The 24,253-nt window shown below is 42.9% G+C and overlaps 2 protein-coding genes across 6 annotated transcripts; one reads left to right on the top strand and one right to left on the bottom strand.

The window, feature by feature from the left end:
- Window positions 1-730: 730 nt before the first annotated feature.
- On the bottom strand, window positions 731-22,391 carry KLHL24 (kelch like family member 24). Of its 5 annotated transcripts, XM_053986742.1 has the most exons (9): window positions 22,288-22,391; window positions 20,300-20,394; window positions 17,213-17,326; window positions 15,917-16,904; window positions 10,782-10,966; window positions 9,766-9,884; window positions 8,514-8,702; window positions 7,890-8,078; window positions 731-6,732 (listed from the first exon to the last, which is right to left on the bottom strand). In XM_053986742.1, the coding sequence occupies exons 4-9, from the start codon at window positions 16,834-16,836 to the stop codon at window positions 6,532-6,534; spliced, it is 1,803 nt and encodes a 600-aa protein (XP_053842717.1). In that variant the 5' UTR covers window positions 16,837-16,904; window positions 17,213-17,326; window positions 20,300-20,394; window positions 22,288-22,391; the 3' UTR covers window positions 731-6,531. The 5 variants fall into 5 exon arrangements, with proteins under 5 accessions (XP_053842717.1, XP_053842715.1, XP_053842718.1 ...); XM_053986740.1 differs by lacking the exon at window positions 17,213-17,326; XM_053986743.1 differs by lacking the exons at window positions 17,213-17,326; window positions 22,288-22,391 and adding an exon at window positions 21,696-21,724.
- LOC128811896 (translation initiation factor IF-2-like) lies at window positions 21,665-24,253 on the top strand. Its single transcript, XM_053985836.1, has 3 exons — window positions 21,665-22,892; window positions 23,641-23,815; window positions 23,969-24,253. Exons 1-2 carry the CDS (start codon window positions 21,665-21,667, stop codon window positions 23,682-23,684), a joined length of 1,272 nt encoding a protein of 423 aa, XP_053841811.1. The 3' UTR covers window positions 23,685-23,815; window positions 23,969-24,253.

The following is a 24,253-nucleotide window of genomic DNA, read 5'->3' on the forward strand; positions in this document are numbered from 1 at the left end:
ATTTAAGACTTAAAATATCTTAAGGTGGGCTTTTCAGCTCTCAGAAGTATTTCCATTGCTTTGCAGTCTGTGGGGATTCCCTTTCTTTGTTTTTTCCCCAATTACTTCTTTCTGCAGTAAGCTGAGCTTCTGCAAGCACTGAAGTTGACTGGAAGTTGCTGTTGTCACTGCAGCAAGAGCCACTCGTGGCTGTACCCGAGCCTGGCCACACTGCAGAGCTGAAGCAGTCACTGCTGGCCTGCCACGTTTTCAGTAGAGCTCTGCCCCCTGCAGCCTTGCCCCCTGCTCTGCCACGTGTGCGTGGCATCTTGACATGGCCAAGCCGCCGATTTTAGGAGAATAAACCTACAGGATTCTGTCCAAGCCATGTTTTGCTAGTGACCTTCCCAATGTTTTGTTACCTTTTCCAAATTTCCTATGCTGAGTCCATTCACATTTTCTTCTCATCACAATACCCAGGACTAACCAGTATTTCATATCCCAGTCCCTGCTTTTTACTTTTTCCAGTTTCCTTTCAAGTTTACTCTTCTGTGCAGCCTCCAGCTTGCCTTTATTCCCCTTGGGAGGGCAGAAAGATGAGCAGGGAAAACTCCTAGACTGGGAGGCAAGAGAACAGATCAAAGGAGAGTCCAACAAGTTACATGGCCCAAAAAAGCAGGAGGGAGTTTCCTCCTCACACCATCAAGCCCCACCCTGGAACTTCTCATAAACTAAATAAACCACAGTGAACTATTCAAAAGGCAAATGTTTATTAGATACACTGAACTTTAAAAAAAAATTCAAAGAATTATGCAAGAAGTTTATTTAAATATAACAAGTGTTACTGCAATTGTGCTACGTTACAAAATCACTTTTCTACTGTCAGCACAATCTGAAGACCTTCATGTTATATGTGAGATCTGTTACATTGACTCTGGCACACAGTAAGTAGTCTGAGCTTTTCTGTTCAGATGTCATTTGTGCTGCACCAAGCTGTTCTTGAGGGCAAGATCAGCTCTCTGTGGAACTACAGCTTTTATGTTTCAGTAAATAAAGGAACTGGCAAGGAATAACAAGAACTGCTGTTTTCCTCAGCAAAAAAAGGAAAATGAAAATATTATTTCAGGCAAAAATACCATATGAGTAACTGTTCAGGAGGTAAACTCTCTTTCCATGGCTAAGTAGTTCCTATTAATCTGACTCCAAAGTGCTACAGGTGCACCAAAAGGAGAATGACTCATAGGTCCAGCATTTACACAGATGAAATTAATAACAGTACATAACATTAAAGTCTCTTGCTTATTGCCATGCTGCACCATATTATTGCGTCATATTTTGTATCTTGAACAAGAGGTTGATGACTTCGGAGAGTTCAGAAATATCACAGAGGCTACTGACTAATACAAGAAACTGTACATGTTAAGGACAGGAAGTCAAAGACTGAACTCAGTCCTTTGTCACTGAGGCGTTGCTGGAAACAAAAAATAGAAAAAAACAAATACTGATTTCCCTAGATTAGATCTGCCATAGCACTGTAACAATGGAAGCATTCTAGGTATGTTCTAAACAAGAAGTTTAACTGTGCTAATTAATGAATGGCAAGATTTATTTCTCCTAGGACATTAACAGTCTGGACAGTAAGACCAATCATAACAAAGGTAACAAACTGGGAGGAGTAATCCAAGCTCTTCTTCAAAATAGATAAAAATATAGGTGAATTCAAGGCACAGGTATTTTCAAATTTTACACACATTATTTTCTTTGGAGCTAATAATACAAACTAAGCCCTAATTACAGTATTAATAAGTTGTACACAGGGCCTTGATGTGCATCACTTGTAACAGCGTTATCAGAGAATGATCATAATTCACATACAGATGTGCACACATAAACATACTAGCATTGGCTGGATCTCTACAGTAGAAGAAAAAAAAATATTCCTGCAAATAGCTTACAGTTTTTAGACAGTAACGTTATAATGAACTTGTGTGTGACTCAAAGGCAGGGAGCAGAGAACACAGAGTCACAGCTGGTTTGGGCTTGGTGGGAGGCTGCAAAATCATGATCCATTTTAATTAATGCCATCTGAAATAATTCCATACTGAGGAAACTTGTGTGCTAAACATATTTTACAAAACCCAAAGCTCTGCTTGGCCCCCAAACAGATAGCAGGTTTCTGCTTAGAAATTTCATCTTACCCTGTAGGTTCCTTTTCTGAGTATACAATGCTTAGATTTTTTTAACCAGGCACAACAAATAATTTCATTTGTAATTTCTTGCGTACATGAGACTGCATTCAGATGAAAATACTCATTGTGCCTCACAGTGATCAAGTCTTGTGACACTCTAAATGCTCTTGAATTGGGTTTTGCCATCTGCAGTGGTAAAAAAGAACCCCACAGCTACTAGCCTATTTGGGCAATTCAGAAAAATGAACCCCTGGCTTTCCTGAGCATTGCCACTAGCAGACCATAAGCATACCTGCAATCTTTATTGCTCCAGGTGAGTTCAGTGAATTGACAAATATGAAACATTTTTACCACCTGAGTTTCAGCATCTGGAATTGCAAACTTATGAGCACCTTCAACACCTTGGTTTCAGCAAGCCCAGCTAAACAGCAACCCCCAAACACTGCCATCTCTGAGCCTGCTCCAATGCTTTTCTCCTGTCTCTGCTCTTCAGAGCTGGACTCAGCTCAGCAGGTGCTTGGGCAGGGGGAAACATCAAGTCACAGGCAGCAAGTGGGCCTGCTTCTTGTTCTGCCCCTGCAGCAAGTCAAAGACAAACAGGATAAACTAAGGGTTTACCTAAGATAATGAGGTGAACTCAACTGTTCTGAGGAAGAAACTGAACAGGCAGTAGTATCCTTGCTCTCAAGCACAGGTGACCAAAGCTTCCTGTGAATCTCTGTCCAGGTAAGCATTTCCTCTTCCTCCATCATTAGCCTCTCTTAAAACTTTGCCATGTTAAAAATACTATTTAAAAAGCTTCAGTAAGTTACGAAAGGGTCCATATCAACATAATCTGCATGAATATCTCTGTTCAACAGTGTAGAAACAAAGCTATCTTTGATGAGAACTGCATTGGTGCCAATCAAAAGAAAAAAATAATAATACAGTCTGGACCCCTTAGGTGCTGCAAGGGGAAAGCACAGTGCCCAATCCCCCAGATGCCTACCAGACACACCACACTACCAGTATAAAATGGAAGAGATTCCACAAATTATGCCCACTTAACCATTCCCAAAGAAGCAGTCTACAGGTACAACTACAAGATTAGCAGGCAATGTTCTGTGGCTGATGGCTGTAAAAGGGGAACGCTTCAGCCACAAGCCAAGGGCTAGAGGCTGCACGTGCTGCAGTGATCTGTAAGTGATTCAGAACCTTCCAGAAGCCTGGCTGCAAGAAAGCATCAACGGTCTTTTCAATTAACATCACACTGCTAAGAACAGAAATGGATATCAAAATAGATAAAAATATTTACTCATTTCTGTTTAGCAGAGTGAAGACAATTCTTAGAATTTATTTTTAGGTGTGACTTGGAGATGCTTGAACCCTCATATGTATGGTTGGACTGAAGTTACATCTTTGTGCAGGTGCTTTAGAGCTACCAAACTTACTACCATTTATGATGGAAATAATTTGATTATAGTAGATGACATTAATAATTTTCTCTCCTAGCTGAGACATAGGAAAAATCTAAAACCAACTTGCTGCTGAAGCCCTTAAACTGCAAGCGTCTAGATATGCAAAAGAGTGAGAGTTAAATCTTTGAATCCATCTATACCTAAGTGAAATGCATTGGAGAACAAGTGGCTCAGGAATGCAACTTCCAAATTAATGCATCCTTCTAGAAAAATGGTACATTTTCATTAAATCAAGGTCAAATTGTTATTTTCTAGTATATCTAAAAATAATTATTGTAACAGAGAAGGCCGTAAGTGCAAATTATTTACAGAGTAAACAAGTAAGAAGGAAAAACTCACTGCCTGTTTTAAAGAAATCATTGCTTAAGTAATTGCCATTTAGCAGTGTTCCATATCTGTAACTGTTCAGCTCTGATACAGATTCTAAAGAACTGTAAGCAGAAGTTTTCTGCATCTACATTTCTGCATTTACTGGTTCATTAAACACTGTCATTTTCAAAAACAGGTAACAGTAACAGTACATAAATTGTTAAGAATGGACAACTAAACTAAAAAATGTATCTTCAAAACCTTGGAAAGCAGTATCTTGTTATTTACAGAGTACTGCAGTATTATAAACACAGATTAAATGACACTGTTCTATACCTACAGAATAAGCACTGTTTAAAAACACTATAGCATGACAACATTACAAGTCTGAATACAAACAGGAGGAAATCAAAGGAAAGGAGGATGTTTTTCAAATTGCATCTCTAATGAAGTGCTCCTATAGTCTTCGTCATTTTTATTTACAATGATGGCACAAGCTATATATGCTGTTAGTACATAAAATCAGTTACAGGGCAATTATCATTGCAATCAACAGACCTTATTCACAGGTACTGAAATTGCCATTTCAAAGTAAAACTTGGTGAGCAAAACAGATGAAACTTAGAAAAGGATTAATTTATCTGATTCATTTGTCTTACATTACCAAGGGATTTTCTTTTTAGGGCAACGTGAATGCTCAGGGGCTGACCTCCTGACTACATCACTGATATGCAATGATTTGTATTTTACCAGTATTCTTACCATATCAAAAGCAATGTTTGGTATTCAGCCAGAAACTGAAATTTGTGTCCTTTCCTGAGGTTACAAGTTAATGCATCCCAAAGTGCAGCTCCCAGTGCCCTTTAAAACTCATGACCATATTACTGAAAATGGTGACTCCCAGTTTGGCATAGCTTCGCTGAGGGTCAGAATTTCCATCTCATGAAGAAATACTCTGGGAAAACAGATGAGGAAAGTCCAGTGGAACAAACAACGTTCCAGAGATGGTGCTTGTTTTCACCCTCCTGAGCAAGCACAGAGACCAGAACCCTGAGGCCAGGGCTGGCTCTGCAGGGGTTTTATGGGGTTTTTCTGCCCTGGCACTGACCAACTTCCTTACTGGCTGCTGTCCTCAGAGTTCCTTTGAAAGGCAGTTCCTGAGGTTTTTGGTGATTTACAGGAAATTGGTACACAGACAATCCTATTAGTTTTCCAACTCCCAAGTGCTATTTCAATTTTTATGAACTTTGTGCCTCAGCTGTACAACTGTGTACTGGAAATAAAGAGTCCTAGTACAGAAATCTAGGGAGGACTTAAAAAAATACCTTTACTGAAAAAACCCCAACACAACAATGGTGGTGCATCAAAATACAGGTGCTTCCTACGCTTCAAAATTATTCAAAACACATCATATGGCTACATGGACAGGCCCGCAGATATTTTTCTGGTGAAAGGAGGAGCCTTTCCAGAACTTCTTTATCTGAGGCCAAGCAGCTCATTCAGTAGTTTAACTGTGCTACAGTAAGTGATTATCTGAAGAAAGGCCAAGAAATACTTGCTGGATACTCTGCAGATGAGACATCCAAAAGACCAATTTATAAGCTGCAGGGCACAAACTGAAGTCCCCACCTCTATGATCAGGTAATTTATAATGTGATTCAGAAAATTGCGAGAATCCAGAGTTCAATGTCCTTTTATTTCCTAAATAGTTTAGACATTGCAGTGAGCAAAGAGTGAACCCAGTAACTCTCAGCCTTCACCCATACTATTCAAAAAGGTAAAAACTGTGACTCAAACTTTGCCTCACAGGTGCATGCCTGAACCCATTGGTTTTCCATGTCATGTAGCCTTGTACTTCTTTGCTGGACATTTATGAGCACTATGAATACGTTCCACAGGGCTAATGTACAAAAGCATCACCGCAGTGTGTTGTAGTGGCTCGCCAAACAACCAGTTTGGCCTTCAGAAGAAAGCATTTCTCAGAGATTCTCATATTTGTCCAGCGTAGCTTGTTTTGTTGGTGTTTTGGTTTTGCTTTGGTTTTTTGTGTTGTTGTTTGTTTGGTTTTTTTTTCTTTTAATTTCAACCTATGCATGATCTGACAAAAAAATTTACTTGGTTAAGCCAAGTAATCTGCTTTTAAGAATGATATATGAGTTATAATTGAACTTTTTAAATTGCTTATAATGATTCAGGATGATTCTTTGGGATTTACTTGCCTATGCATTTTTCCCATTGGCAGAACCAGAAACACCTTGAATATATTGCTTTTAAAGACACAGGCACAAATGCTGAAGGCACTTTCCCCAAAAAGCTTTCAAGGTTTTAATTACTAATCACACATAGGGCAAACTTTCCATCCTCTGTACAACGTCCTGCTCTCATATCAGAGCCCAAGCAGAGCTATCTGAACTCTGGTTACTGGATAGGTTTGTAGACTTGTTTGGTAAGTTAAATTAGCCCTTTTTCTAAAGGCACAGGATATAATTTTCATATGACACTTAGGCAGGGAATTCCCACTTCAGGAATCTTTAAAAAGCCTGTCTTGCAGCAGACCACTGGATTCATTCTTCTTCTTTATTCAAGAAAAAAAAAAATTACAGTTTAAAGCCTTTTTCATTGTATCTATGAATGGTCACACAGCCATGATACGATACTGGCCTGGGCATGGCTGCTACTCCTGTGATAATGCCCGTTGCAGGGTCATAACAAAGAATAGTGTCTGTGGCTTCACCATTTTCCCGTCTTCCACCAAGAATATAGATTTTTCCATTACACACAGACATGCCACAGTTCTCCTGTTGCAAGAAAACACAAGGGAATACACAGTTATTTAAAAAGCAAGGCTTGATTTGTCTGTATCTGCCCCAGTGCAGGAGGGCAGCGCTGTGACTACCTTTTGTGAACAGCCTGGCCTATAATGTTCCCTCCTGAAAGGGCCAGTGCAAAAAACACAAAAATTAGGGAAAGCAGCAGCACAAGACTATTTCAGGTGCAGGCCTTTACTACATGTAGCTCAGACAAAGGGAACAATGGAATACAACTGAACACTGTACTTACCACTGAAAGACCTGAGATAGGGAAAGGAGGAGAGAACAAAGCTTTTCATAAGAGGGACCACAGTAGGTACTATTAATGCAAAGAATGGGAAAAAGGAGAAGCACCTTAGAGGAGTAACAGATAATGAAGAGGGATGTAAATGTGGAGAAGAAACAAGGCATGACTAAAAACAGTGCACAAGAAAATTCAGCTATGTCTTACTTGAAACAGAGATAGGATTTTATTTCTTCCTCAAAAGCAGGCAAGGAAAAAAATACTCATTTAAATAAAGAACACAGATTAAAACAGAGGAACAGAGGGAAGGCTGGGAAAAAAAGAAAAAAATTTCTCTTACGGTAATACTATAGAATATGTGATTGGTGTTTTTAAAACATGGGGAAATGTAACTGCTGCACACACACTTCACTACTGAGTGGACTCATTCAAATCCTGCTCGGTGTCCCACGTGTGGAAATGAGAGAGCTCTCACTGCTGAAGTCAGACACTTTCTGTGCTATGCAGTGGGGCTTTTTCACACTGTAAAAACAGCCTTCAGTATTTCCTGGTACACTGAAAGGCTGTAATCAATTATAAGGAAATTACTCCCTTCAGTCTAAATGACAACATGCAAGAGAAGGTAATGCCTATACAGTGAAATCATCATCCACTATACTGTTCTTCAACAGTAACAGCTCTCAAGCAAAGCCTGGACTGACTAAGTGACAGCTGAAAAGCTACTGGTTTAGAAACTTCCTCTTCTGTGATGTTTTGAGTTACACAGGTGAAGAGGCAAAGCAAGAATGGAATCAGAGATGCAATTCTATCAGGGATAAGCAAATGTATACTTATTTAATGCCAAGATAACAATGTCAAAAAGTACCTTTCAGCTGTCTATGGGTTTTTGATTGGTAATTACCTGTCTGCTGAATGTATTCTGTACATGCATCCAGTAGTCCTCAATGGGGTCATAGCAGTAAATGGCTTTGGTGAGCCCACCAGCAACGTATATCAGGTTGTTCAGGGACACAGCCGTGATACATCTCTTGGCAATAGGGATGGTGGCACGGAGCAACCAGGAATTGGTATCAGGATCATACGACTGAACCTGGAAACAAGGACAGGCCTTTCAGACTGAGAGCCCAACTGAAGGAACAGCCTGGCATGCCCACACAGGTTACACAGGGAGAGACAAGGCAGCAGTGCCTCCCCAAAATAACCGGAGTCAACCTACATGCAGATTCATGTATCAATAATTTATACATATGTGCAATATTTTACATACTTTTCTGAACATTCCCATTAAAGAATTAACAGAACTTGTGAAGCCAATGACATATGCAAAGTATCCACGAGAAAGTAACAGTCGTCTTTAACGTTTTAACAGTGGCTCAATTTCTACTTTGTATTTTTCGTATTAGAATAACTCCACACTCCATCCAGCAAAAAAATCAGTTCAAGTAGATCTCCTACAGGACCTGGTTTTAAACCAGCAATCCAGTTTGCTGTGGATAGGAGATGCAACCCAACGGAGCTAACTGACCTTGTCAGAACAGGTGTTGTCATCAGGGCCACCCCCGATGACAAAGAGTTTGCCAACACAGCTGGTGACAGCAGGGGAGCTCACAGCCTCCTTCAGAGGAGCCACCTCAGTCCAGCGATTGGAGAAGGAGTCGTAGCACTCCACACTGCTCAGGCGGTTTTGCCCATCGTATCCTCCCACCACATACACCTGCACAAAGTGGTGAAAACTACCATCATTTCATGTTTACAGCAGGTATTACATTTAAATATAAAATTAAATTAATTTAAGGCTGATTTGCTAGTTTTGTCAAGGGACACATTCCTCACATTTTTTATTTATACATAGGAGGAGAAGAATATGGTCTACCAATAACAGGTAAAGACTCCCTGGAGAGCTCCATTCAGTCACATGTGGAATGACACGGCAAACACATGCCACAGCACAGTATTATTAATACTGCAGTATAAATTTCTTATTTGAATAGCATTTGTTAGAAAAGGCATTCCTCTGTATTTCTCCTTTTTTAGGTAACATTCAACAACAGCAGCAGCAAATGCCCATCTGAGTTTAACTTTGCATTTCTAGCATTTTGCTTTTCCCCTACTTGCTTACTGAATTATTTCCTCCTCTCAGTTTGTAAACTCTGCTTTCTTGTCTCTTCTTTCATATTTAGGACGCAGAGCTCCTCATTATTTGTGATTACCTTCTTCCCTCTGCTTGCTTAGCTGCACGTTCATCTCTAAGATCAAGTGACACCACATGCACATCTTGTCTAACTTTCAGTAAGGGAGTCCCAACTAGTGGTTTTATGGTCAGGCATGTTTGCCTTCAAAATATAGCAAAACCTTCCATTTCCACACGACATGTGTTTGCTTAATTTCAATATAAAACACTAAGTAAAACTGCTGACTTTCAGAGTAGTACCAGTTTCTGTTAATAAGTACATAAACTGTTAGACAGCACTTTTGAAGCACAGGCAAATCCAGATGCTTCTTTGCTTCCCAAAAAAATTGCTTCTTGGAAATAAGCCACTTCAATGATGAAAAAACAAAATCCCAAAAAAATAAATGAGCAGTAAGATGATTTTCATGTCCATGGGTAGTGTCTGACTGATGAAGAGCCTAATTGTTTGAAGTATTTCACTTGAAAATACATATTTTTTAATCATTTTACATGAAATACAAAGTAATACTTAAGTATTTTCTCCTCTGTTTTCTTATATACAGCAAACATACCCACGATTAAAAAAAATAAAATATACTTCTCTTACTTTACCCAGAAGAACAGCCATTTTATGTCTCCATCTGCCTTTATTTAAGGAGGCAACTCTGATCCAAATGTTAAGTTGAGAGTTATAAATCCAGACATCCCGGCTATTGATTCTTCCACCTTTAAAATGAAACATATGTCAATTTGAACAATTATTGAATGGATAATGCTACCTATTAACATGCCCCTCTTGAGTGGGCAGTGCAAACTTTATATCCTCTTTGGGATGTAATAAGGATCTATCAGTATTTAGACATTATACTGAATAAGTAATTTGCAGTGGATTTCAAAGATGAAATCACACAGTAAATTGTTTTCCTCACGCTTTCCTTTCCCATAATGTTGAAATCACACCAGATTATTTATTGAAGTTGGAATGCATTTTAATGGCTTTTGCCCAAGCTCTTTCCTGTAGTGTCACTACCCAGATGAGACCCTAGAAATGCCCTGCCCATGGCACATCCCTCCCACCCCCCTCCTCTGCCCGCTCTGTGAGCATCTCCTTGGCGTCTCACTTTGTTCAAATGACACAGGCACACACACCTGAGGAGACCATTTCTTTGGTTAAACCAACACAGAGAGCCTGCTGTCTGAACCATCAGCTGCACCCTGTAATCTTCCCTTGCTAAAGGTCTGAATGTGCTGCTAGGAAAAGCCTGCTTGGGATTTTTTGTCTGTAGTTTTCCCAGCTGTTGCTGCACACAGGCTCCTGCTGTATTTCACAGCAGCCATTAGCTGGTCTCTTTTAATACAATTGATGTCCTGGAATCAGCTGTAAAAAACTGCGGATTCATGCCAAACAAGAGCTCCAGAAAAAACTTTTGTTTACAGTAAGATTGTGCTGGGGCTGGTGTTCACAGCAGCAAGTGGCTTTCAGCTGAGCTTCTGGAAGTTCACACTACAAAGATCTGCCAAACTACTTCAAAAGCAAACAAAAATAAACACACCCCATGAACAGGACACAACAAGAATCAACCAAGCAAAGAAAGAAGTCTTGAATTTTTTACGGTTATTCACCTGAAACAAGAATATCATTCCGCAAAGCACACACTGCGTACTCAGACTTGGTAAACTCTGGAAGTTTAGCCAGTGACTTCCACTCTCCTGTCACAGGATCATAGCACTCTGTGTATGGCAAATTAAACCCTCCAACTCGTTCACAGCCTCCAACAACAACAATCACCTCAGAATAACCAGTTGATCTAAAAAAGTGAACACAGAAAATTAAGATGTAGGGGATGTTAGTACAGGGAGGACAAACAACATTGTCTTCAAAACTCTGAAAATCAGAAAAAATACTACTTAGCTTTAACTTCATAACAACAATGAAAAAAGAAAATAGAAGAAAGAATCATTTAGCAAACAGGTTTTCACTGTTTCTAGCTGTCTCATTACACAGCAGGTTACCACACTGACAGGAATCTTGTGTAAGTGATGGACTTACACTGCACAATGCTCTAGCTAAAAACCATGTCATTAAATAACATAGAAAGCCGTTACTATAATAATGTTTTTCCTTTGACTGTACACATAGATCAGAAATAAGAGTTCAAGCCAGGCTGAAGACAATGAGATAAACAATCTGCTTCACAATTAAATCAGTCTTCATTCCCCCTGCTGAGCTTTACAAAATTAGTAATACTTTACAGCACCCAAATATTCCAAGTGTTTAAAAGCAGAAGGAATGTGGTCACCAAAATAAGGAAAACAAAAAAGACCTTAGAGCCAATGCACAGTAAAGCAGAAAACAGCAGTGACAGGAGGAAACATAAAGGAATACTGAAATAAAAATTCAAACTTAAAACCAAAAACTACAACTCAGTGGGATTAAATCAGGCATTAGACAGCAATGTACCCAAATAGACCTTAAAGTTCTATTCCACACACTCATTATCCTTCTACTAACCACATTATACATATTCTGTATTCACAGCAGTAACAAAACTTATCTAACAAAAATTAATGCCCATTTGAATGCAGAGAATCAACCAACTATCTTTGATGTGTAAATCAAATTGTGACCACATTTTTTCCTCCTCTCAGATTTATGATTTCTTGTCAGCATTTGTCAAACTCCTTTCCTTTCAGAGCATTTTAAAATTAAAGCACTTTGCAGTGACATAGTTATTTCAAGGACTGCTGTCAGTTGATTAAAACTGAATGTAAGACTGATTTTATTTCTGATGAGCCTTTTTGTTGTGTTTTGTACTATGATCCCACTGTGAAGATCATAGGTATCTCATAGAACAGACGTTCATGCCACTGCTGAGTACTCCCAAACTCCCAACACTGCAGTGTTCTCCCTAAAATAAAGAAGAGACTTATGACTGGATTTGAGGTAAAAGTTACATGATCTGTCCCTAAAGTTCCTAACATGAACTTCTGCACATATTCACTTATAAATCCAGATGAGGCTTTCCCTGCTTTGTAACATCATGAAAGAAACTCATGAACCCATCTATCACCTTGTCACCACACACCAAATTGAAGTATTCCATATATGTTTTTACCCAGAATACTGTAAACAGGCAAAGGCAATGCTAAGTGCTAACATCCTACAGGATGAGATAAATGAGATGTGCCTGACAAATGGATCTTACACACCTGAAGCCAGCAGAAGAAATTCTTGTCAGCTGCTCAGCTTTGAAGTCACGTTCCTTCCTGGTTTCTATGTATTTACTGGTTTTTGCTTTTTTGAGGAACAACTCTGAAAAGAATCTCTCAAAGGGTAAGAGATGGGAAGTTCCTGTGCCAACAAAGCATTACCCAGGAAAAGAACTTCCATAAAAGCAAAACACTCATCTCAATTTGCCTTCGAAGCAAGCCCAAAGACACCAGCTAATTGTGTACGAAGAGGTTTGTCCGTGCATTACTTTCTAGATTAGAATTAAGGCCTCCATTCACTCACTGAAAAGATGACTGTGACAGATTATCTATCTTTGGTTTAAAACTAAATGAACCAAAAAACTTTGCTCAGAGAGAGGTTTTTATGAATTGCTGTAATGGAGTTTTTCAAGAAAATATTCATTTAGCACAGTATTTCAAATCCAAAGAGAAAAGATTTTCCTAACATTTTAATACCTATATGACCAGATTTTTCATTCAGGAAAGAAAAGTTTTCTCCATTTTATTTTCTTGACAGAGTCTTGCACTGTGCAGGTTTTATAGTTAGTTCCAATTTTTTTTTTCAAATGACAGAGCACACATCCATTTTTAAAAAAAGTAAAATGCGGTAGGAATACAGAAAAAGAACATTCAGGCAAAGGCTAATTCAAGAAAAGAACTAAGGATATATTTAAATGAAGGTTAGAAAAAGCTGTGACCTCAACCAGTAGTACAGGAAGCCCTTCTTGTAGCCCTCAGAAGACACAGTGTGAGAAAAGTAACACAGGTGTTAAACCAGGCTGTAAAGACTCCAGGAGACACCACCCCACCAAGAAGGGGTGCATTAAATAGAAAAGAGGGAGTGTCATACAACAGTGTCATACAATTCCATGCATTCCCAAGAGCAGGCTTTCCAGGGGTCCCGAGCTCCACACGCACCTCTAGATGAGGTGAAAACACCAACCAGCACAGCATGAGCAGGACTGAAGAACTTGTGGTAGCTCAAACAGATCACATTCAAAACCATGGTAAGTCCAGAAAACAAATTACAGAAATTCAAACAAACTACAGAAATTCTGGTAAATCACTACTTTTTTCTTCCTCTTCCTGTTAAATCAATATTGGGTAGTAAATGACAGAGCAGACAAAACGTAAAGTGAAATAGAAACCCATCTCCAAGTGGGAAAAATAAGGGACTACATTAAAGCTTTCCAAAGGCAACCGAAAAGGACATGTTAAAATGTATAAACATCCTAACTTCTGGTTAAAGAGCACACTCAGGTACTGTTACCACACAGCTCAACAGCAGCTTTGATCAAAGTTTGAAGGTAACTCAAAGCACACAGCAGTTTTGGGAATGGAAGTGTGTCACTGCTCACTGCCTGGTCTCAGCTTGGAGGTTTGGTGTGCAACACAACAGGAGGGACAGGACAGGCTTAGAGGGAGCAGGAGGCACAGCCTCAAGATGTCACTGTTGCAAGTCCATGACTGAAAGGCTGTCTCAGAAAGACCTGCATTTGCCAAAGATGCCTTAGTGGCAAAGAGAACAGTTAGGTCACACTTTAAACTTTTATTTAACTCTTAACTTGCCAGGGAACTCTTCACTGGCTTCAAGAAGAAAAAAAAAAAATCAACTTGAATTGCAATGTAATCTGTTCTTTGAAAAAACAAGTAGAACCCACTTCACCCACAGGTGCATCCATATCTATACAACTGGTAACAATTTATATCCCAAAGTTTCACTAAAAGCACTGGTGACAGAATTTTTAATCCTGTAGCCTGTCTCCTTTTAGAAACAGTTTGTATAGAAAAGACATTGGAGGAAGACAAGAAAACAGGAGAAGAACTCTCCATTGTCCTGCCCTCCCCTCTCCAAAGCCCCCCAAAATGCTCAGAAAAGGCTGATGAAAACATGGGGGAAGGGGACCTGGCAATTATTTCAAAACATGATCTCTTTTTGCTATAGGCAATGGAAAAAAACAGACAACAGAAACAAATGACAAAGAACTATTCCATGAATGCAATATAGAAAAGGGGAAAAAATTCCTGCTGGGATGCCAGCCAGTTTTTCTCTTTGTAAATTACTTCTCTTGTTCCTACCTACTTAAACTCCCACTGCAGTTAATAAACTCAGCAGTAAAACCAACAAACCCCCTGGCTTCAGAAATCACCTGTATTAGGCAAGGTACTTCATTTGCAAACTGGAGCCCCACTCTGGGGATGTTCAGAATTTCAAGCACATACATCCCCCACACTGACAGAACTCCTGCGTGTATTTGCCTTCCTCAGCCAATTGAATAAGAAAAGCAGAATAAACACCAAACCAAACACTGCAGCCCCCTCCAACTGTCTGAACTCCAGCCCTGAAACAACCAGTGCAGGAATTCCTGAACTGCCATGATCCAAATGCTTGCAAAGACCTCCCACAGCAGTTTCTAGCTTAGAAAGCCTGGGTGGGAGCAGGGCTGCAGGGACTTGAAGATGAATTTCGTCTCTCACGGCAGGACTGACGACTGGAAAGCCACTAATGGGGCAAATACTGCCAAGTGGTTTTTTTCCCCTTAAGCAAGCCTTTAACACCTGCCAAAAAAATAAAGGTTCCCTGCAGAGTCACTGTAGAGCAACCACATATGAGTAAGAGTAAACAAAGAGGAGTAACTCCTAATACAATCTGTCTAGACCATCATTGCATCACCTTAATATAACATATGATTTTATTAAAAACTGCTCAAATAAGCTGGAGTTAACTATGAATTAGCAACTGTACTATTGTTGACATGAGGCAAGGAAAATATTTTTCAGGAAAAAAAGAATCATAATAGCCATTGCTCATAGATGCCACTAATAGATTCTTCCTCATTTCTTCTTGCAACTTCAGCCACCTATTTGTGTAACACATTATTAAGCAGCAGCAATTCTGAATTATTAAAATGTCACTGAATGAGCACTAAATACTTCAGGAACTGTTTCATGATTCTTTAAAAATACAATATTTGGTTTATTTACAGTTAACACCCTGTTGTCCTGCTGTCTATTACAAATACATGTGCTACTCCATCTCTAAAATATTTGTGATGTAGCAAGGAAATGCTCTGAAAACATAATACCCCCATCCACATCCTTTGTGGTCTGCTGTACATTTACATGACTTTGCTTTTGCAAAAAGAAAGCTGGGGAAATGGAGTGGTTTTCCTGCCACAGCACAGTAAGATCTCTTCAAGACACTGCTATTATATGAAGTAACTTAAGATCTCCCTTAGCAAACATTAACCTTAAGGAAGTATTTTATTTGCAAGGTAATATAACTTCACTTACCTTTTTTCAGTGCAATAAAGTGCTCTGTGCAAAAAGACTCATTTATGCACATTCTCCAGAGACACGGGAGCTTCATGCATGTGGGGAAGTACAGAAGCATAACTGCAGCAGCTCCAGAGTTTAGCAAAGTAAAATAATCTGCAAAAGATTTTTCTCCAGGCATGCATATATCAAACATCTGTACATCAAATTACGTCCTTCTGCAGAAAAAAAGGTTAAAAGAATTTCCTCACCTGCGTGGCCTAGTTCTGGGAGACATCATCTCGTTTCCAAGGATGTGGTATCGCCTGGCTTCATGCAGCAGCTGATAGCACTCTGGGGAATTCTGAATCAGCTGGTCAACTTCTACAGTCTGAACAAAGTAGTTAGGGTGCAGGAGCGGGAGCCGGACATGCGTCAGGAGCTCGTGGAGCACGGGCCGGCGCAGCTCGACCGCGCGGTACACCCAGCGCATCACGGCCTCGAACACCATCTCCTCCTTGCTGATCACCAGCTCGTCACTGCAAATGTAATCAATAAGTTCGTCCTTCCCCAGCTCCAGGAATTCTTCATGCTGGGACACATCCTCAAAGGTCTGCAGCGCGAAGTTCCTGCACTTGGTGAACAGTGTCTTGAGCGAGTGCGTGTCCGCAAAGCGCTGGATGCCCAGGCAATTGCATGGATCCAGCTGCTCCTCCAGGAACTTGGCGCAGGCGTCACGCAGGACGCTGATCTGGAACAGACTCGACGTTTCAAAGAGATACTGCACGTTCTCCGTCGTGATTTTCACCTTGCCCGTGTACACGTACTGCAAAAAGCAATCCATGGCTTCAGCAAAAATGCCGTTGATCTCCACCAGCATCTCTCTGCTCTCCCTGTGGTCATTGCAGAACATAGCTCTGAAGTAGCTGCTGCAGGCCGAGAGGACGGCGCGGTGGCACGGGAACTCCCGGCCCTCCACGCAGATGATGACATCCGTGAACAGCCGGCTGTCTCGGAATTCATTGAAGATCTGGAGAATGCTTTCTGCGTGGGATGATCCCGAGGAGAAGTCGAAAAACTCAGGGCCTGACAACGATTTTGGGTCCATTTCAAAAACTTTCCGCTTGGTTGCAGGGGAATCTCGTATCCCGCTATCCTCTCTATTCAGTCTGCGTCCCAGTATTAGTACCATTGTTACATCAGTTGGCTATAGAGTCATTGAGAAAAACTTGCAGAGGTTCTCCTTCTCAGTGCAATGGTCTGAAAAATTAAAACACCTCAGTATTCAGTCTGAAACACTCTTAGCTGCATCACAGGAATTAGACAAGATACTTGTTTGCTCACTCTAAGAATTGCTGAAATTGTTGACCCTTCTTGGAGGTGGCACAGGGCAAATTAGTGTGCACCTTGCCCAGGGCAGTGCAGCACTGCCGAGTGTTAAATGCAAAATACACCCAGAAAACAGCTGTCTGGGACATTCTGGGCAATTTCTGAATGTCCCAGAATCGCTGGTACTGCATTAGTGCGCAAGAGAAAAAAATCTCAAGATCTCAGCTCTAGCAAATCACCTGGCTGACAGAAGCCAACGATCTCCTGGATAGTGGTCAAGAGCTTCAACTTTTCCCTTTTTTCAGTGTGATCCTCATTTCAGCTGGAGCCTCCAAAGTACTAATATAACAGCACTAGTCAAAAAGGGAGGCGGGGGGGGGGGGGGGAAGACTGAAATTTTAAAAGCAAAAATGTAACTGAGTAACTACTCCATTTTCATTATAAAGTCTATCACAATGAAGTCTTATAACACTAGAGTTAAATAACAATCGTGATCTCAACAAGTAACCTTGACAGTAAGTTTATACCTGTTCATTCCTAACATCTAAAAATTAGTTCACTGATAATCTATGATTCGATTAAAAATTAATGTAAACTGCTAGCACACAGATCAGAATGAAAGATGAACTACATTTTTTTTGTGTAAAACTACTGGAAATATGAACAAAGGGCAACTTGCTGAGGACAGGGAGATTTTCTGTTTCCAAAGCACTACTGGCAAATAATTATAAGCAGAAGTTTTTGCTTGAACACCTTCCAGTTTCAAGTACAAATGTAAAGGTTCCTCCCAGCATGCAAACACACACTCACATTATCAGAGCACTAAAGTTGCAAAAATCAAATACTTAAACATTTGCATGTGCCAATATTAAAGTGTGTAGGTGAAGAAAATGCAGCTGACTTTGCAAATAGCACATGTTAGAGGTAGTAAGAGGAACCAATCTACCACAACAGGGCTTTTTGGCTCTCCTGACCTTAAAAATTACCTGGATGAATGTACACAAAGACACCCTGAGGTAGCAAGAGGCTGGCAAAGCACCCTCTCAGGCCTGGCATTGGCACAATTCCAAATGCTTGTAATATTTATTTGTATGTCTACAAGGCCACAACTGAGTTTTTTTCAAGTTTATGGAAATTTTTTTCATGCCTCCCAAGGTTTTATTCAGTTTCCCTGAATCCACACTCAGGACACACCAACTCCTCTTGGCAACTTCATTTCCTGATGAGCTCCCATCCTCAGAGCTGCAATTACCCAGTCCCAGACTGGCCACGTCACCACTTAATATAGATCACAATGAACATGCTTTTTTTAAACAGCCTTTTTACACAGCACCTTTAAAAGGCACCATCTGAACAAACAGCAAGGAAATAATGCAGGCTGTCCCTTCACTCATTGAGAAAAGAGGTTCTAAAACTATCATGTTCCCAATAAAAATTTTTACACAAATTTACAAGGTAGATTCTTGGTCTGGGGCTCATTTACCCTACAAAATACTTAATTTTAATTTGACTTAAAATAGGACCAGTTGTCACATTGATGCCTGAAAAATGCTGTTGCAATGAGCCTATCTAACAACTGATTGCTTCAGAGAGACTAACAAGCACAAATGGACAATCTGATCTGTAGCTGACATTCTATCCCACTATTGCACAATCACATCACCCTGGAATGACACAGCCCTGATACAAAACACCAACAACCACTCCCAGCACCTCACCAGCTCTGCTACCAAAATCCTACCCCTGCACTGAATTTCAACTGCAACTAGCTAGGTACTACTTGTATGAGGAAGTGGGCAGAAACAAAGCAGCAGCAGCAAAGGGAAATATAACAATGCAAATACTTAAACGTTTAAGATTTAAATCAGATTAATTTCACAAAAGCTAATGGACCTTTTCCAAAGAAAATTAGCCTGAAATGAAAAGCAAGACCGTGATGTTGCATGAAAGGCAAAACACAGAAAATAAGTAAAAATTCTTCAAGATGATATCTTTCTCATTATGTGAGAAGTTAAGACAGCACTGTATTATGCAATCATTAATAACCAGAAACAAGGGCTCTGGGCTACAACTGCTCACTGAAGGAAGCAATGTCTTCTTTATGCTTGGAATATCACAAAATTAGTGGTCAGCAAATGATTTTTTTTTTATGTCCTAATAGTTTAAAGAAATGGGAGAATGAAAAAAAATCCACAGAGTAAAATCTACTCAAGGGAATAAATACTGTAAAATCACAAATAAGATACTAAAAAGGAGAAAGAACTCCACTTCATTGCAGAATGTACTGTTTTTAAATGTACTTTCCTTCACTTTCTGTCCAGTTAATTACTTCTGCAGGTTTGCTTCAGCAAAACAATTTCACAAGCCTATCAGTAACAGTGTCACATGCTCAGCTCTATCACATTTACGTGTTGCCTTCCTGCAAATCTTGCTCTAGCAGTTTTAAAATGTCACCTTCCAGCCGCCAGAATGGGAAATGCAGAGGGGAACCTGTGCCTGAGGCTGAGCTGGATATTGTGCAAAGGGGGGAAACACAGCAGGGTAGACCTGTCTGCATCTTTCCTGCACGCAGAGGTACTTACATGCCTTACCTGCCTAAAGACCCTGCACTGTAAAACACCAATCATTCAGAGAATTAACACTCAGATCTCTTCAATAAGTTTAAACAAAGCAAAAGAAAAATACAATTTTCCCCCCCAAATACAAGTACTGGGAATTATTTGGTCAAAATTAAAAAAAAAAAAAAATACAAAATCCACTGGATTGCTTGTCTGAGCAAGGGTCAACAAGGATAGATCTTAAGCATTCAGTCTGCCCATTTGAAAAACAAGAAAAGAAAAACAAATCACAATTTGTTACAATCAAGAGGTTTTATAAATGCCTTCCAAACCCAGACATGGCTCTGACATGGATGTTACCTCACACACATGTATTTCTGAGTTAAGCTGGGTTCACCACAAGTTCAGGTTTCTCTATTTCCTTCACCTACACCATCTGTAAGCTTGTCTACACAAGCTGTTGCTCAGAAATACCCTACAAGCCCAATTAAGAGGCTGCTGGAAGAAGTCTATAAAACGTTTGCCCTGACACCTTCTATCAGTAAAGCCTCTTACAAAGAACACTGTTATGTTGGCACTGAATTCATCCTTCCTCTACTGCAATCCCCCGGTGTGCGTTACCCCTCTCCCTTCACCCACAGCAGGGCCAGCGGCCGGGTTCCTGTGCCCCGTGTGTCCCTGAGCTCCGGGGCCAGGCCCTCCAGCGACACCTTGTCCCCAGGTGTGCCCGAGCCCCGAGCTCACCCTCGGGGTGCTCTTTCCGAGTACCTGAGACTGTGCTGGGCTTCCGCAGCTGCCAGAGAGGCGCCGTCCAGCCTGTGCCCACCGCTGCCAGCACCCGGCGTGGCTGGAGCGCTGACCGCCTGTGAGGGGAGAAAAGGAGGCGCTGGGAAGGGGCGGGGAGGGCAGAGCCAGCAGCACCAGCCGGTCCCGTGTGCTGTCACCTGCTGCGGTGTGAGCAGCAGCACCCCCAGAAACGAAACCCAGCACGGGAACGGTGTTTTCACGGCGAGGCCTGGGAACTGCAGCTGAGGTTGGGCCAGCGCCGGGTGTTGTGTGTTTTGTGATGGGAGATAAGGCGGTCGCGGCGCCTCAGGTGCGCGGTCACCTAGAGGCAGAAAACAAACCCCCGCAGCCCCGGGCGGAACACTGCACGTGCTTCTCGTTTGGAAAGGAAGAGGGCATGGGGAAAAAGAGCATAACCTTTCCCTCTGACAAAAAAACAAACAAACGCACACAACATTTTGCTTTCCTTCATCTTTCTTTGTGATATGAAAAAGACCAAAAATGTTGTTGGTTTTAAATAATTTTTAAATAAAAATTCTTGGTTTACAACGGTTATTGAGGATTGGAATGTCTAAGATGAAGTCTTTAAGAATACTGATTAACTAGTAAACAAGAATTGACCATGATCGAACTGATTGACATGGTAAGAGTTAGCTGAACTGCAGAAGTTATTTATTCTAATGTAGGACACTATCTTGATTTCTAAGAAAGAAAGAATGTCCAAAGTCAACAGTAATTTAAGCTAGTGACACACACACAAAAAAGCCTTAAGTGCCCTTAAAAGTCACCCAGCAAAAAACAGGAACTGATTTGGACATGAGAGTCGTGATTATTAAGTAAAACAAAACAAAAGCATTGAAAAGGGACACCTTGAAACTGCAGAACCCCTTATGTACCGTTTTGTAAACGAAAAGATCCCTCAGAGGGGAAAAAAACAACTTAAAAGGGGAAAGGAGGGGAAAAAAGCACACTGCGTAATATTATTCGTGCGTGGGGAAGAAACAGTGAAAAAATCCCAATCCTTCCTCTTTGGCTTCGCTGTCGTTCTCGCACGTGATCCAGATTTTGCTAAACCAAACCCGAGCCTGAGCCCCGGCCAGAGTGTTCCCAGGGCTCGGGGGTTCAGCCAGATGCCAGCGCATCCAACACTGGGCAGCGCCCGCCGGGCTGGAGCACTGCCCGGCCGCCCGAGCGACCAGGAACGCGGCCGGGACCCGTGCAGAACGGACCCACCCGCGCCCAGCCCCGGCAGGGCCGAGCAGGGAGCCCGCGGGAGCCGCTGCCACAGGGAACAGCGCCGCACCGAAACCCGGCCGAGGGAAGCGCGGCCGGAGGCGGCGGCACAAAATGGCTCCTCCCGGCCCGCCCTCCAGCTCACCTTCACCCCGGACCGCCGCCGCGGCCCCCCCGCGCCCAAGCCCCGCCCCCGCCCACCCGCGCGGCCAATCCGCGCCCGCGGGGGGCTCGCGCAGAGCCGCGGGACGGAGCGGCCGCGGGGGCTCCGCGCGCCCCGCCCGCCGGGCCCGGAGCGCAGCGCCCGCCGGCACCGCCGGCCGTGGGCAGGGGAACAACAACAACAGCAGTAGCAGCGGCGCACACCGCAGGACACGCACCGCCGCGGGCCCCGGGGCTCCAACGCTGCCCACATCTCTTCCCCAACGTGGCACCGCCGCCGCGCGCCGCCAGCAGAGCCCCGGACGCGCTGTCCCCTCCGCGGCGACTAACGGTGCCGGCCTACCCCGCGTCTCAGCCCCGCGCCTCGGCTGTCCCGCAGTGGCCTCCGCGCCTTCCCCGGGGGTTCCCGGCCCGCCGTGGGGCACCGCACTCCTCGCCCTCCCAGCCGGGAGCGCGCCCCGCCGCCCCGCACTCCCAGCCGGGAGAGCGCCCCGCCGCCCCGCACTCCCAGCCGCGAGAGCGCCCCGCCGCCCCGCACTCCCAGCCGGGAGCGCGCCCTGCCGCCCCGCACTCACAGCCGGGAGCGCGCCCTGCCGCGCTGCGCCCCGCGGGAGCCGCCGCCGCCGGGACCGGAGTCGGTCGGTCGGGCTAGGTGTGTGGGCGCGGAGCGGAGCGGTGCGATCCGGAGCGGTGCAGCGCGCTCGGGCCTCTCCGCCGCCGGTCGCGCTGCCAGCGCCGCTCAAAACAAAGGGGTTGGCGGGGCATGTGACCTCCGAGCCACTGCACATGATGTCACCGGCTCCGCGCGGCCCTGGGAGCTGTAGTTCTGCCGCCCCGCCCGAAGACGGCCCCGCTGCCGGGCGGCCGTCAGCGCCCCGGGAGGAGCCGGGGACAAACGGCGGGGACGGGAGAGCCTCGGCGGCAATGGCAATGGGTGGCAGCAGCTGCCGTCGCTACGAGCTCTTGCCATCGCCGTCCCTTTGCCGGGGCAGGGGGAGTACACCCCACGTACCCCACAAGTATACCCGACCCACCCCGTCCCGTGAGCAGGCAAAAGCTTCAGGTGCATCGAAGCAAGCGCTTGCATCGGGAGGGCACCTTCCAGCTGGACAGTCTCTTGTGCCGGCTCTAGGGAGCCCTACCGAAGCCCTCCAGCAGGAGAATAACACTCTGTCTTGGAGTGGGTGTTCAGCCTACATGACCAAAACAAAAAACATTACATTAAAAAAATTAACCAAGATAGAATCTTTGTCTACCTGAGCTACAGCTCCACCCAATTAATTCAGAATTTCCAGTTCCTCTTCAACAGTAACACAAAACAGAGTGTCCCTGTCTCTGCTGACCACGGAAAGCCAAGGTCATCTTTAAGCCAGGAACACTTAAGAGAGAGCTCTGCTGTCACAGCTGGGGGTCCCAGTGGTGGCAGCCAGTCAACTGCAAATATAAAAGCAGGACCCTGGTGTCATCGCCCTGCAATTTCAGGAGCAGGTCTGAGCCTGTCCTGGAGCCCAAATTCACTTCATATCCGAAGTATTTGGACACTGGCCCGTGCTCCAACACAGGCTGATGGAACATGCCTGGGAGTATGGAAATTTATTTTTGTTCTGCCCTTTAGCATAAGCAAACTTGTGAGCCCATAATGCAGAGCAGCGAGGCGAGGGCAGGGACATGCATGCTTAAATTAAGATCATTACCTGGTACTAAATGAGGCCTTATGCAACACCGTGGAGCTGATGTGGGCAGCTAACTGGCTGTGTTCTCCTTCCTAGAAGGATGACCTCCCCTTCTGGCCCCTTATTGCCAAGGGAAAGGAAGAAGTACAAGTTCTATTAGCTCCCCCCTACTTTGCTCTCCTAAACGTTGGATATCAATCCCAGGCATAATATATCTTTACCTTTTGGTGAACCTCCCCTGTCCTCTGACTCCAGGATATTCCCAGGAAGTGCACCCAGCCGTATGCTCCTGGCAGTAGCTGACTGTGCTCTGCCACTGAAACTTGAAGAAGAGCAGTGTGTACTCAGGACTCCAGGGCTGACCCCCTCCGGAGCAAAGCAGGCTCAGATTTTCATAGGCTAAACAAGTTCTGATTTCTCCCTGGGTCAGGTAAATTGCAGCTTTGCAAAGTGGTTAGAATTATTAATTAAAATTTAAAAGGCTGAGTTCTGAAAATAGACTGATAATATCAATTGATTGTGGTATGTAAATTGTTTTCACATAGATCTTAAACAATTGAAACCTTCAACAATTTTCCTGCAGAGCTAAAACTCAGAACTGCTTGACTTCATTAGAAGCAAGAGCATTCAGTCAATTTCTCATCCTCTGCCTGGAAAAGCAAGAAGGACCCCAAACAACATAAACAGCAAAGAGAAAATCAGCAGCAAGTTCACTTCGTAGAATACAGGTCTGTTGCAATAATGTGTTTCACCCACTGATTATAAGAAACATTAATAACCCGAAGTCTTACTTGTTACAAAGACATTAAATCTAAAAGTATATGACCTAAGAAAAATGTTTTGCTTAAAATAGATTTCTTATCCTTTA

Source organism: Vidua macroura, chromosome 10 (genome assembly GCF_024509145.1).
Source record: "Vidua macroura isolate BioBank_ID:100142 chromosome 10, ASM2450914v1, whole genome shotgun sequence".
NCBI classification, from domain to species: domain Eukaryota; kingdom Metazoa; phylum Chordata; class Aves; order Passeriformes; family Viduidae; genus Vidua; species Vidua macroura.